Source organism: Phragmites australis, chromosome 1 (assembly GCF_958298935.1).
Source record: "Phragmites australis chromosome 1, lpPhrAust1.1, whole genome shotgun sequence".
In the NCBI taxonomy this organism is placed as follows: domain Eukaryota; kingdom Viridiplantae; phylum Streptophyta; class Magnoliopsida; order Poales; family Poaceae; genus Phragmites; species Phragmites australis.
The window spans coordinates 1,166,635-1,181,091 of NC_084921.1; the positions used below are offsets into that span (position 1 = coordinate 1,166,635).

Consider the following 14,457-nt stretch of genomic DNA (forward strand, 5'->3'; position numbering starts at 1 on the left):
CCATCCCCAATTTTTTTCGTGATGTATCCGTAGCGACGTATTTATACGGTAGAAACGTGTCGGACTAGGACTCTTAGGGCCCATTAAAATTAGCAGTCTAATGGGCCGTAGCATAACGGAGTTTAGAGCATCCTAACAACATTCTCTTTATTTCGTTTTTTTTCTAATTTTCATCATCATTTATATTCTTTTTATTTTCTTTCATCTCTAATAATTTTTTTAAAAAAAGATTCGTAAAAAAAAAGAATACTATTTTATAACGAATGAACTTGAGAATCCACTTAGTAACGAGAATCGGAAAAAAAAAATTGTTCAAGCGTTGAAAAAAAAAACAAAAAATCTTTCTAAAAGTATTCTCATCGGCAAAGTAAATTCTTTAGGAGTGCTCTTAGGCCGAAGCTTATCCTGCTTTTGCTACCAAAAACAGAAAGCTAAACCTTTTGTAAATAGTTTTTGAGAAGTAAAAATTATCATTACTACCAAAAGCCAAAAGTGATTTTGATGAGCTTTTATTGTTTTTAAAAGATAATGTTTTAAAAGATATTACATATATTATATATTCATCCACATTAAAAATCAATTAAAATAACTTTTTAACGTAAGTTTTTAAAAACAGATTTTGAAAAAGGCCACCTTTCCCAAACGCACGTCGCCACTTTGTTCCCGCAGGTGCACCAACGCCCGGTTCACAGAGCTCGCGTGGACCAGCGCCACCACATTGCGACATCATCGCCACGCCCACACGCGCTTGCTCCTCTTCCTCTCTCCTTCGCCGTCGGCGTCGCCTCGTCTCTGGCTCTGGTGGGGGGGGGGGGGCTTCCTGGAGGCTGCTCTCCTGGGGCCCCGATGGCGGCGCGCGCGGGGAAGAAGCGGAGGCCGGAGGACGAGGCGGAGGAGATGCACCTGGCGTTCCGGGGTGCCGCGAACGCGCTGTCGCAGGTGTACACGCAGGCTGTGGCGCACCAGAAGGCATCCTTCCTCGCTGGCGAGCGCCGGACCATGGTTCGTCCCCCTTTCCTCCCGCCGCACGGCCCCTCCGATCGGTGGGCACGACGTGCCTTGCACGTGCAAGCTGCGATCTTGGTCCGGGTTCTTGGGTCGGATTGCTCGGAGATTAGAAGGAGATGCGATCTTGCTTCGAGTTCTTTGGAGTTACTGGTGGTGTAGGATGGAAGAATTTGTTGCGTTTACTGGGTTTTAGACTTTTAATGGAGAGTTCAGGGTGGGATGATGGAATTTTGGCGAAATATCTACCTGCTAGTGAAGTTTACACAACAAATTCCACTTATTCTGCAAAGAAACATCTAGTTGTAGCGGGATATTTTTGGTCTTTGGAGACTGTTGAGTACCAACGTGTTATGAGTGCATTGCCCTCGCCATTTTTTTCTGGTGATCTCTGGACAATACAGAGACGATTTGGCTGCCCAAAGTATTTGGTGTAAAATGGCACTTTGTTTCCTGATATTTCCTAAAAAGATGACACTATATGGTTGGATGGTGTGGCCTGTCTCGGGGAAATGTGGTAGACTGGTGACACATTTCTCTTTCGAAGTGGGTTAGGATTGAAGAGCACAAGGTGTCTAGACGTAATTATAGGATAATTGACTTGGAACAGCAAAGATCTTGCGGTGTCCTGTATGTCTCTGTTTGAGACTTCGAGTGTTATGTTAAGTAGTGGGAAATTAGTGCAAGTTGTTGGAAGTTATACTTTTGTATTCTTGGATGTGACAACGCTGATTGTTGATTAATAATTTGCTTTCACTAATCGATCCTCTTCTTCGAGTTTTGCAGGAGAATGTACATCGATGGTTGTCCAGTCAGCATGAACAAGCTTCAGAGGTGTCTGTTGCGGATGCGCTTGCATACTTGCAGGTTATATGAACAACTTTTTCTTCCACCAATTTTCTGAATGCTTATAAACCATATTGACTTATTAAGCTGATGCCTTCTCCCCTTTGTAAGGACTAAAGACCAAGCTGGTATTTATGCGTTAGGGAATTACTATTTTGCTCCTGTTTTCTCTTTAGGTTTATGTTTATGGCATGATGCTAGGAATGTAATAGTTGAACTTGGAAGAACTGAAATATGCAAATCACACAAGACAGTACTACCCAAGACTATAATATGTGAGTCTGCCAAGTCGGAGGGAATATAATCATTAACCATAATGTGCACAAATGTGATTCGAGCACATCCGCTACAATATGGCTTGCTCGAATTTGACTGTGCCTTGTTAAGTGCCAAAAATGCTGCTGAGAGTGAACTATGAAGACGTTATAAATAATAGTCAAATGTTTGTTCAATGCTGGTTAATAGTGAGACCCAGATATCCATACATCAGAAAGCTATGATTTGTCAAGTGAAATGTTAAAATTGTTGGCATTGAAACCGGGTTTGCCTTGAGAGGATTCAGAAGATGAAATTGATCCCTTTTCTTTTGTTGTTATTCTATTGCTTTGGCAATATCCGCCTATGGTCCAAGTCCTTGATGCTTCTCTTCTGTACGCAGAATGAGATTGCACACCGAACAGAGGACACACCAGTACCTCTGCAGCATCCAAGTCTGCACCCACCATATAATTTTCCTTCTGCAAATGTACAAAGCAACCCCTTCTCATTTGGGAATGTAGCTGCTGCACTTAACTCCCGGATGGGAGAAACTGACCAAAGAAATGCAAGCATCTCAAATGCTCTCCCCAACCCTTTAAGGACAAATTTCCAGTCGAATAATTTGATTCAGTCTTCAGGATATAGTCCCATCAACTCATTGCCCGATGGAAACGGTGCTCGGAACAACTATTCTCCCCAAAGTCAAGGCTGCATGCATTACAATTCGTATGAGCCCTCCATGGATATGCATCATGATGGCCCTTGAAGGTGAGAACCATATGAAAACTTGGAAGTTGCTATCTGCTCTCTTTTGAAGCTTTCAAGTTCTGATGCTTATTGGCTGGAGAAGCCCCATCGATTGGTGATAGATGCATTTCCCGTCTACGACTGGTTGCCATCAGCTGTGTCTCAGTGCAAAACTCTGCAATATAGAGTTGTAGTCATCGTCAGCCCTTCCTGACAGCATATACATGACAGCCAGAAACATTCTTCTGGGGGTCAATATGTTGATCGCAAGATTGGAAGCAGCATACTGGTTTGTTGAACTGCTGCGTTTATTTTCGGTTCATTTCTTTGTTTACCAAGTGCAAAACCATGCTCTGGCCAGCAAGGAGTTTGTGGTGGTATATAGATGTTTATGATTTTACTGGTATGTTCTATGTGTATCAATAAAAGCTGTGTTTTCGCAGTAGCACTGTTTCATCATTCTTTTCTCCATAAATTTTACCAGAAAGTATCGTATAATTTTTTAGGAGACATCTAAATGTAGAAGTCCCAGCATACTTTTTGTGAATACTTACCAAGAAAGTTAGAATAGGCTTGCTTAGAAAATTCACAAAGCATATAGTGGAAATGAACTTATGAATTGTTGTTGCATGATTCTCGTGTCAGAGCAAAATATCAAGATAGTAGGCAGACTTTTGGGGATTTTCTGACATGTTACTCGGAGCTGCAATTTTGATAAGCCCGAGTATACTCTTATAACGCATAATGATAATTCAGAATGCACGTCATTGGCCCGAAGGCATTTCATGTGCTCCGTATCTTTTCATGCCTTCTTATGTTGTCAAAATCGTGCTGCAGTGTCCTCTAATGTAACATCATTACATGACACGAAGTACATATACGCCACGATCTATATCCGCTCAGTCATCTGGTGTTGTTACGTCTTTTAATTCGGGAAGGTTTGTAATTAATACAGAGCAATCTGAATTTTATCGGGAACTACTCCCTCTGTTTCGTAATATTTGTTCACATCTACTATTACGTAGAAACTAAAAAGTACTGAGTGAAAAAATACATAGAGATGACTATGCTACCTCTGATTAATACAAGAATAAGAGCAAATAACTTATCAGCGTTAGAGTAAATACATGCATACATTTAAGGACATAGCAGAAAAATGAATCATAAAGCATTCTTAGTTATCACAATAGATAAACAATTTAAAAAGATACTTTCAAAATCATGGATAAAAATTACGAAACGGAAGAAGTATACAGAACCAGTGTCGCATAATCGGACAATTGCCATCATTGAATGAATAATAATAGGCAAAAGCACAACAGGGCAGCTCATGTGTCTGTTTGTTTGCGACCGAACGCTGCGTGGATATGTTTATAGGCGTGTCCTCGCTCGTGTTTACTGTTCATAGGAGTACAAAGAAATACAAAGGAAGTGTCTGCTTCTTCAGTTACCACATTGAAACAAGTTACACAACAAGCAATTACATAAGCTCGAGCATCTAACGTCAGATTGAAATTAATCCGCGTCAAGGGAGCAAGCCCCGTATGCTTTGGAACACTACATAATATCAGTATAAAATCACATCATGGGGGTCGGCAAGTCATCCTTTCAGCAAGGGATTAGCATCCTATTCACTGACCCTGCAGCAACTGCTTGCACTGACCGTCAAGTGCCGCCGATGTCAGTTTCGGAGATGGCCTTGTCAACAAGGGAGGGGGCAGCCGAGTTCCTTTGCAGCCGTGCCGAGGAAGGCGAGCGTCAGCCCGGTGGCGCGGCGGCTGTGGGCTTCCCACTCTATGCACCTCTCGACGTCCGCTTGCCAGTTGATGATGCTAGCTGCAAGGCACTGGTAGGACGTGCTCTGCATGCCATTCCGGTGTTCTCCTTGACTGCTCGTGCTGGAGTTTGTGGGTCCATTGTTCAAGATGTCGCGAAGGACGGACATGCTGAGCGCGCGCACATGTGCACTAGGGTGCGAGAGGCAGCGGATGGTAGTTGATAGACGGCACTGCAAATCATATTCAGTTAACATGCATAATTAGTCAGCATGCATTAGCGTGAAGGATGCATGAGTGTGTTTCTGATGATTGGGAGGGTGATCAGAGAAGTGGGCATGCCTTCAGCAGATTAGAGAGGCCATCAGCAACTGCTACACCTGAGTCTCCCCATTTGATAATGAGATGAACTGCTCTAGCGGTCACTTCAAGAAGCTGTGCGTATCCACAAGACGAGTGATAGTCAGCGAGCATTAATAACGTGTGAGTTTGTGGAGCATGAAACTAGTTGATTCTGTTTAATGGCAGCACAACGGAAGAAAAAAAACTATTGTTACTGGTATTCTATGAAAAATCTGGTGAATGAAGACGTCACCTCTAGTTGCGGCAAAGTACAAGCTTCACCATCAACGAGTATTCCATCAGTAGCCCGAAGTAGTAGGTCTGAAGAACTAGCAAGAATTACCAGTGCTTCTGGGCTATCATGGTTTCTCATAAGCTCAGCAATCAGCTTCACTATTCGCTGGTTGACTCTCCACATCTTCTGACCTTGCTCATCATCTCGAGCGATCCAAGGCTGCAAGTCTTTTTCTGCCTGCAAAACATACAAGCATCAGGCAAAATGACTGAAGAAATGGGTGCATCTTCATGTAGGTAACACAGTCAAAATGCCTGTTTTCAAATAAATTGATCAAGAAAAAACAAGCCAAAATCTGAACTGATTTAATAGCAACCAATATGTGAATCTAAAAATATCTTGACCTGGAGAACAATGGCAGTCGAAGCCTTGGCCGGTGAGGCTGAAACGACATCACAAAGCGCATCTACAACCTACACATAACAAAACAAACCATGTCATTAATTCATAAGAATGCTAATAACATAATACTGAAGTCTTCATAGCATCACTCAGTAATGCCTATAAGCACACGCAATCATACCTTTCTCCAACCTTGGTGAGCTGATGTACTTTCTGCAGACATCTGCATTTCAGGAGATGCAATGAGCTTCTGCCAGAGCAACGAGACAACAGAGAAGCATAGCTCTTGTTTCTCTGACAAAACAGACCTTAGGAGAGTTTGAGAACCTCGGTAACCACCATTCCGATCCATGGTAAGGAAGTTTGCCAAATCAGATGCTTCCACTTGTAAACTTGCAATAGCTTTTCCAGATGTACTTGCAACATCACCATTTAGTAGAACCTCATCTGCACATTTCAAGAGTGGTCTTGCAGATCCGTTTTTCTTATGGGAGGTTGAAGCATTCTCGTTTTCCATCTTGCCACAATCCAATGAGCTGCTATTGTTTTCCTCTCTGTGGTGTTGATCATCCTTCTTTACTGGTGCAAGGGTCAGGTGAACTTCAAGAGGCTCAGCTTTGTTCACAATGGAGGACACTGTTTTACCATGCAAGTCAATCAAATGGTAAAGGGATGATGCCCTGTTTGAAATCTCGGCATCCCACTTGCATTTCTTCAGTGCAGAGAGTGCATTTAGGCACGGCCTGGACCGACGAAATAACTCAGAAACGTGAGCAGCAACCATAGCTGCTGCAACTATTTCATTTGAACTATAGCTCCATGAGGTACCAACTGATGATGGCTTCAAGGAGAAAAGAGCTTCCAATATGCCAAGTATTCTGCGAGTATGAAGAATTGCTGAGCTGATGCTATTGTGCAGCTCATTACTTATCCCATTGGTTTTTCCAGGTATGATAATCTTTATAGAGTCCTTTAAATTTGAATGTGTTCCATTCTTGGAATTTGAATGTGTTCCGTTCTTGGAATTTGAATGTGTTCCGTTCTTGGAATTTGAATGTGTTCCATTCTTGGAAATGAAAGGGAACAGCTGAAGCTCACAAGATAAGGCACAAACTGCGGCTAAAACATACGAGTCAAATGTAGCAACAGGTCCTTGTTTCTTCTTACATCTGTTTCTTCCATCCTCACTGATTTCCTCAGAGGAATGGTTATCACTACCAGTTGGTCTTTTGCTGCCCCCAGGCAAAGCTTGATGACTGACGCAAACAGTTAATACCACAAACAACAACCGGGAGGCAAGGTCCATTGAGGCGCAGGATTCAACAAAGAGTGAATGTATCATTGTGCGGAGTTCAGCAACAGCAAGGTTCTTTGACTGACTTTTTGGTTTTCTGGATTGTTCCGAGGTTTCTGTAGGAAAAGTTCTTCTGAGTATAGCTTCAACTGTTGCCACAAATATCCTCATCAGGCATGCTTCAGATGGACTTCCACGAGGTAGATACTCAAATACTTTTAATAATGGCAAGTATAGGCTCCATGACAGTGTAGGTGGCTGAAGGGGAGCGGCTACAACAATTTCGGGTAAATCAACTGCTGACGAACTCAGAGGTAGCAAACCATAGGCAGCTTCCCAGATGGTACATATTCTCCACTCAACATCAGGGCCATGAGCGCACAGCATGGAAGCAATGCCTTGTGCCGTGGCATCAATAGTGGCTTCAGATGCAGGAACTTCCAACTTCGAGCAGTTGAACAGGAAGGACAATTAGTGATGCGAACAAAAGGCAGAAACAAGTCAAAAGGAAGCTTATTTCCAACTTCCGGTTGTGATAGTATTAATGTTAATTGAATATTACAAAAGGTTAAATCAACTGATAGGAGCGTATCATAGCAGCAAGTATAAATGTTATGTTTTTTCTATTTTCGAATACACAAATTAAATATAGACGTTTTGATTTATCCATTGCATGTTTTAGCTGAGCAAATGTAACATGTCAACTTAGCTTGATGGTAAGTATACCTGGTGTCCTGAACTTAGCAATATGGCTCTGATACTTCCCAATACTGTGTGATGCATCAATACTGCCCAGCCCAAATACCTCAAACAAATTCTCAGCCCATTACTAATCCAATCCATCTAACCTTGTAAAAAAAACCCTAGCAAATACCCTTCCATTCTTTACCATTCACAAACAGTCCTATGCCATGAACTTATGTCTCATGTATGTCTTATGTACCTTATTTTTTTATGTTGCTATGCTACATACCTCGTGGTTGTTTAGCTGCGAGGTTGGGGTGATGGAAATTAAGTCTTAGACTGCAACTATAAACTATATTCAATATTCATAGTTTATTGATTTTTTAAATGCATATGTATCACCATATCGGTGACTTTGAGAAGATACCGTTTTACCATACCATGTAATGGTGCATCATAGCTTTGATGACAGGCTAGAAAATGTTGGGTTGAGAAAAGGATAACTGTGCTTTCACTAGCCAGCCTTTTAGCACGTATAGTATTATCATATTGCTATATTTAAGAAAACTTAGTAAAGGAAAATGAGTTCTTGAAATGAAACACAGGTAGATGCAGAAACTGATGCATACCTGCCTCTTATATGATGACACATAGCCACCCAGTGGTTCATGATGTACTTCGACTCCTTCAGCATGTCTCAGTGGTGGAAAAAGCAACGTTGGTTGAGAGAGTATACGGAAAAGCAGAGCAGCAGCTGTATCAGCAGCAATACCAGCTCTCATTGACATTGCCGTACCAATCGCACGCAAGAAATGTAGATGCATCCAGTTCTTTGGAAGCTAAGATAAATAAAGTTATCACAGTTAATGAAGATTCAAACCCAAAAGATGCTGGTTGAGCAGTTTTCGCAACGTGAGGTAACTCAACATTTTTTCCCTCAAATAATAGTATGTGAAATGTCATACCCGCATGCCGGTAGCATAATCTTCAGCTGCTCTAAGGAGTTCAACAAGTTGTACTGCTGCATCAAGTGCATCTGGAGCCCATGATGGTGGCGCTTCGAGAAGACCGAAAAGCAACCTCTGTGTAGCACTTGGCGTAGCAATTGCATAGTATCTGACAGGAGAATAATACGCTAAGAAATTATCTGGGGAGTAGATTTCGTGTAAAAATAGCTGAGCTTACCTATGGAATAAGCGAGCATATGGTTCAAGAGGGGGCAGACCAGCAACCAAATGCTCATCCAAGGGTGTTGTAGGTGGAGGTAGCAGCAGTGCAGGAACAGCTGCTGCAGTTAAATTGGCTGTCTCATAACGAGCTACCTCCTCATCACAGACACTTAATATAACTCCAGCTCCATTGGCAACAGCCCATCTGGGGGTGGATGGCATAAGTTGTGGGTGCTTCCCAGATCCTCGACTGAAAGCTAAATCACCCAGACATGTGTTACTTAACTTTTTTGTGTATGTAATAAGCATTAGAATCAGTTGTAAAAACAAAATGTGCCCCACACATTGAGAGTAGGATAAGTCACTCATAAAGCTCATGTTCACAGTGCCGTAAAATGGAAGCAATAAACTAGATCAGAATGTCCACGTATTTTGTTAGCGAATTATTGAAGCATAGAAATTTTCACAAAAACCTCCAGTCCTTAATGCATATGCAGTAAAAGGATCAATATTATTGATTAAGGGACAGCTATTGTAATAAAACTTCTGAGATATGCAAAAAGAGAATTATCACTTTTGTTTCCACCACCCTCCCACTTAGGGTAGGAGGGAAAACCTCAACGGACGTGTTTGTAACTAGCATAAAAAATAAACAACTGTGACATGGTTGCTCTTATCTGATCAATATGATCCATAAATGGTAACTGCAAAATGAATTAGTAGGCATACATATCTTCCCAATGATCCAAGTTATAATTTTTAGTTCGCCAGTAGTACCCTTATAGAAACTGCAAAAGGGTTCTGTTCAGCCAAAGTGTTTACCGTTAGGAGCTTGCAATACAAGGCTTTACTTCTAATTCAAGATGTTTCAAAGAGACTGTGTCGGAATTTCCCGAAGCTCATGCATTCTACCACCAAATGCTATAGCGTATCCACTCTGGCCATACAATTGATTTCCGGCTATACTACTATAGTTTATTTGTTCAGTTTCCCAGTGGGATTTTAGAATAAAACAGTTCTTCTATATGATCTGGAATTTCCAGTTATATATGCTATCTCAACATAAAGGAAAATGAAACATTTAATTTCCAGGATGAACATTTGGTTGTCGATTTTACCAACCAGTTGTTGGAGGCTTCAATTCTCCACCAGCAGCATATTTTCCCATAACTCCACCACACCTGCATATTTTCCAGTTATATATGCGTTGAGAGTAATCAGTCTCTATTACAGAGTAGAAGTGAATTCATATATTCCAACAGGCTGAAAAACATTGCAACAGCAGTGTACAAAGAGTCAAACACTATCATTAGCATGCTTCATCACAGTACGCATATATTTCAAAAATCTGTGCCCCCCCCCCCCGTCTTATAGTGGTAGCTTGCATTGAGAGAACCAGAGACATGCTTGCAGTTTTTACAGGATTATACGTTCCTTCCCTTACACCTGTCTCATCTTAGCTAACAGTTTGTTCTTTCTATTCTTTTCCCTCACATATTATACTTTTTTCTGTGTTCCTCATTCACATTATGCATGATATTCCTTCTTATTATATAACCACAGAGTCAAGCTTACATTTTGTAAGAAACGAGATTTCAGTCAATAGCAGGGAAAATAACTCAAATACTGATATGCCTCACCATCTAAAATAGTCACTTCTAATACCCAAAGGTGCGGCTAGCAATATGTCCGTGATCCAAAAAGAGAGTGGCCGTAATGGCTTCCGGTCAGATTCATTTCCTGGAGAATTGTTAGATTTCTTCTCTGAGGAATCACTTGATGTAGCCTCATCAGACGTGTGCCTGCATTCAGCTTCACTATTTTGGCGCTCAACTTTGAATATTGGCCTATTGTAGTGAGTTAGAACTCTAAGAATTTCTCCACAGGCCAAGGCCCATTGCTCCGAGTACTCTTTCTGCAGTCAAAAATAAGTTTTATGAGCAAACAGTACTTCTGCCAGCGCTAACCAGGATAACTGAAAATGATATTGAAATATAAAGTAGATAAATCTTGTCAAGACAGAAAAGAACAAACAACTAACCAAGATAATAGGGGCCTAACCTCAGAAGTCTGACTAAATAAAGAGATGAAGGAGCTGAATGGGGAACCATGCCTGTCATAGCACAGGGTCCCATCTATGATACGTGAAAGAATCGGATGTACAACTGCATGACCATGCTCGGGATGATGAAGGACAAAAGTTGCTGTGCAATGCAAGGAAGAGTAATATGTTAGATTCTTTATTGAATTTTCTGATGCATAACATAAGGCTATCAGAAAATTGCATTACCCAATACTTCATCTACCAAGCGTTTTTCTTTTGATGGATAGCAACTTTGAATGAGCTGCACAAAGGGTTAAAAAAATTAGCCAATTTGATACACATGTTACCACAGGCCCAAAACAAACTAAACTATTGTAAGAGATACAGTACCTGCGCTACATCTTCAGGGAATTGCTCGCTGTCAGCTGTAAACTGGCCAAAGTACTCAACATATGCCAAAATTTGTGCCTTCAAACAGGAAATTGAACCAAAGATGTGCGCAATTCACTTCAGGTATCTTGAAAATTATAGCATATATAAAAAAAAAAAATCAACAAGCAAAGATACATACCTGCTTCTGTTGCACATCATGCGGTGGGGGCCAGAACAGTGATGAGAACTGAAGCCCATCAATCCACTTCTCATTTGAGGCTGACATACTTGGTAGCTCAAGAGCCTGCCCAAGAAACCAGAGAGAGACTCTCAAAGAGAAAGAAAGAAACTAGACAAACTGCTCCAATAAGCAATTAGAGCGCCTGTTATCAACACTGCATTGAAGTAGCCAGTCAGTTCATCCATCTATGCCACCAAAATCCTAATCTTAGTAAGCTACTTGCCTTGAAACCAAGAAACCTTCAGTAAGACACAAGTTCGCCTAACAGTACTGCCACCTTATTCAATGACACCTCCCCCCCCCCCCCCACGGAGGGGGACATCCCCCAACGTGACCAAGGATCATATCAACCAATCCCAAACATAGGTGCTTTAAAGTCTCTGCATTGCAAGACATAGCAAAAAGAAGGGGAAAGGATGATATATCATTTAAACTAACGTTGAAACAGCAAATGATGGGGAGCTAACAGATCAATTGGTAAAACCCTTTGTATATCAACATGCAATCCATCAAATACATAATAATATAAGCATTGTATAAAAACATATCAAGGTAAACAGAGCAAGATTTTTCAGAATTCTAAAAAAATCACAGAAATATCACTTGATAGTTTCTTTGGATATTTGTAATTCTATGATTCTGTTTGGCCTGTTTCCAAAAGGGCACAAGGCACTTTTCCTTTACTACTTATAGATTAATTAGACGGTAACTTATTTTAAAAACCACTTTACTATCTGGTCCAACATTGCAGCACTACAATCCAAAAATGGTCTCTTAATCTACAATTCTGGATCACAAAAACATTAAAACGAATTGATAAAAATATCTATGTTTCAATATTCATGGAGAAATTGACATCAACGTTCTATACTTTTGGTAATTGTTCGTGCAGGTTTTGGTACATCAAAATCCGTCAGCGAAGACGCTGCTTTTTGCGAACTCATTGGCTATGGTGGACGTGGTATGTCAACTTAAATTGGACTTATCATTTGTGCCCCTGTAATAGAGAATAATTTTTCAAAGGAATAGGATGACCAATTGGACTTCAGGGACGTGAAATAAAAGTAGGGAGGGGGGCTAATGACCAATTTAGACGTATAGGAACTGGAACATGTAACTTCTAAAAGTACAAATGCTTGGGTAGTAATTCTGACGGTTCATAATTCCAAACCACAACGAATTGTTGCAGCATCACATTTTCTCTAAGACCAAACAAATCAAATCAACATAAATAGATCGGAAAGACAAACAATAGATCAGTATGCTCTTGTTTAGTTCAAAAGACGGTTTAGATGTATTATTTCGGTAATTCGAGTGTACCGTGTTTCTGCTAAGAATAACAAGTAGACACCATCTTCTGCTATACAAATGATTCCGTAGCTACCTCGCTAATAGCCAAGTAAAACCATCAAAAGATCATAGTGAAATGCATCCGACAAGCGTCGACCCTCCCGAGATTACTAAAATATGGTAATAACAATCAGCTCAAACTCGTCGACAAAATTTTAACTCTTCCCCGTCCAATCCTCAGCATCTCCAGCAAATCTACCATCATAACCCCGCCAACCACCTTACCTAAAAATTGTCCACAACTCCCGACAAGTTCGCACCAGTAACCGCGAACAGAAAGACCGTAAAACAGCGGGGGGAAAAGGAATTAAACACTAAATACAGCGCGAAAAACACGAAACCCGCGCAGGAAAATCTGGAAAAAAAAATCAGGAGCATTACCTCGACCGGGCGCGCTCTAATCCGAGGCTCTCCACGGCTAGCCGGCGCCTTCAGCGCGGGCTTTTCGCGGCGGGCGGCGGATGAGGCGGAAGGGAGGAGAGAGAAACGGCGAGGAGTGAGGAGAGGCGAGATAAAGATCTTTTCGCGATGCTCCGGGGGTGGTGGTGATGCGGCCGCGTTATTTCACCCGCGGGGCACGAGTGGAGGCCCACGCGGACCACTTGGGTCACCGACAGGTGGACACGTAAGTGTTGGGGCCCGCTCGTCGGTGAGGTTTGTGGGAGGTGGGTGCGGCGTGGGTGCGGGGAAAGAGATACTTATTCGAGTGCTGGGGGATCGGCTCCTGGCACTGCTGACATGGCCTTGATATTTTCGGGGGCGGCACGGCATGGATGCATGCCCATGCCATACACCATGGCATGCCCATGGATTTGCGTTTTGGACCTCCAAATGTGAGGAAATTACGAAATGAACCCTGTGTTTGGTGCTTCCATGCCTTCAGCGCTTGGACAGTGTGATTGCATTGCCAATTTCAACTAATATAATTGTAATATTGTTGATGTCGTTTTAATATTTGCTTTAAAATATTTGGTAAGGATTTTTGCTGGAGAGGTTGTATAGACCCAAAATAGGTGTCTATATATCTCTTGAATTTAGAAAGATATTCTGTCTCCAAAATATTTCAATCTAAGCATCTAATCACTCATGTTTTTAAATAGAAACTGGCTTATCCTATTCTATAGAAAAAAATGAGAAAAATATACCTAAGTATTTATCAAATCCATCGATTTGAGAAGAAAAAAATAACACACAGAAATAGATTCATGTTGTCCTAAACATATTAATATTGTCAGATTCAATTTCAACCGCAAAGGGGTGTTGATTGGTGTTATTTTTTGGACATTCAAATTACCATGCAGGGTGCTACATACTAAATTGTGAGCAATCATTACTGAGGCAAACAACATATGGCGTTCTGTGAAGGGTGAACGAGCAAAAGAAAATGACCTCATTAGAATTATTGCTAATGACAACTAAGACAACGTGAGAAGTGACTTGTTAGGCCGTTCGCCGTTGGATGAGTGGAGGTACCCATCAGACGGCTGCAATGAGATGCGTGTTTGACATCCTCTCTTCTTTACCCGGCTAGAATGGCGGGTGACGTCAGGGGGCGGCAGGTTGGACCATTGTAGATGACGAGTGGAGATAACTGGACGGTGGTGCGATGCGTCCATTACGTTTTTTTATTCGTCCACTATCATGGTGGACCCTACCTTGTCTAATTGCACCTAAATCTCTGTGATTAGGCCTA

At 41.5% G+C, this 14,457-nt stretch overlaps 2 protein-coding genes across 5 annotated transcripts; one reads left to right on the forward strand and one right to left on the reverse strand.

Moving 5' to 3' along the window:
• Positions 1-669: 669 nt before the first annotated feature.
• On the forward strand, positions 670-3,315 carry LOC133908311 (uncharacterized). 2 transcript variants are annotated; one of them, XM_062350329.1, is made up of 4 exons: positions 670-1,002; positions 1,792-1,872; positions 2,510-2,877; positions 2,960-3,315. In XM_062350329.1, the coding sequence occupies exons 1-3, from the start codon at positions 847-849 to the stop codon at positions 2,873-2,875; spliced, it is 603 nt and encodes a 200-aa protein (XP_062206313.1). In that variant the 5' UTR covers positions 670-846; the 3' UTR covers positions 2,876-2,877; positions 2,960-3,315. The 2 variants fall into 2 exon arrangements, with proteins under 2 accessions (XP_062206313.1, XP_062206384.1); XM_062350400.1 differs by having other exon boundaries at positions 2,979-3,315.
• An 878-nt stretch (positions 3,316-4,193) lies between these two features.
• Positions 4,194-13,376, reverse strand: LOC133908444 (protein GIGANTEA). 3 transcript variants are annotated; one of them, XM_062350674.1, is made up of 16 exons: positions 13,146-13,376; positions 11,638-11,794; positions 11,373-11,477; positions 11,192-11,269; positions 11,048-11,102; positions 10,819-10,961; positions 10,398-10,672; positions 9,880-9,938; positions 8,774-9,014; positions 8,554-8,704; positions 8,218-8,427; positions 5,792-7,348; positions 5,613-5,681; positions 5,227-5,445; positions 4,974-5,066; positions 4,194-4,864 (listed from the first exon to the last, which is right to left on the reverse strand). In XM_062350674.1, the coding sequence occupies exons 3-16, from the start codon at positions 11,457-11,459 to the stop codon at positions 4,559-4,561; spliced, it is 3,543 nt and encodes a 1,180-aa protein (XP_062206658.1). In that variant the 5' UTR covers positions 11,460-11,477; positions 11,638-11,794; positions 13,146-13,376; the 3' UTR covers positions 4,194-4,558. The 3 variants fall into 3 exon arrangements, with proteins under 3 accessions (XP_062206658.1, XP_062206580.1, XP_062206500.1); XM_062350596.1 differs by lacking the exon at positions 11,638-11,794 and having other exon boundaries at positions 11,373-11,568; XM_062350516.1 differs by lacking the exon at positions 11,638-11,794 and having other exon boundaries at positions 13,146-13,374.
• Between the last annotated feature and the right edge of the window lie 1,081 nt (positions 13,377-14,457).

Coding starts and splice junctions, on each gene's coding strand:
- LOC133908311 (XM_062350329.1), top strand. CDS start 847: ATGGCGGCGCGCGCGGGGAAGAAGCGGAGGCCGGAGGACGAGGCGGAG. Junction 1,003..1,791: donor CTGGCGAGCGCCGGACCATG/GTTCGTCCCCCT, acceptor CGAGTTTTGCAG/GAGAATGTACATCGATGGTT. Junction 1,873..2,509: donor ATGCGCTTGCATACTTGCAG/GTTATATGAACA, acceptor TTCTGTACGCAG/AATGAGATTGCACACCGAAC.
- LOC133908444 (XM_062350596.1), bottom strand. CDS start 11,459: ATGTCAGCCTCAAATGAGAAGTGGATTGATGGGCTTCAGTTCTCATCA. Junction 7,349..8,217: donor TGTCATCATATAAGAGGCAG/GTATGCATCAGT, acceptor AACTGCTCGAAG/TTGGAAGTTCCTGCATCTGA. Junction 5,067..5,226: donor GTACTTTGCCGCAACTAGAG/GTGACGTCTTCA, acceptor GGATACGCACAG/CTTCTTGAAGTGACCGCTAG.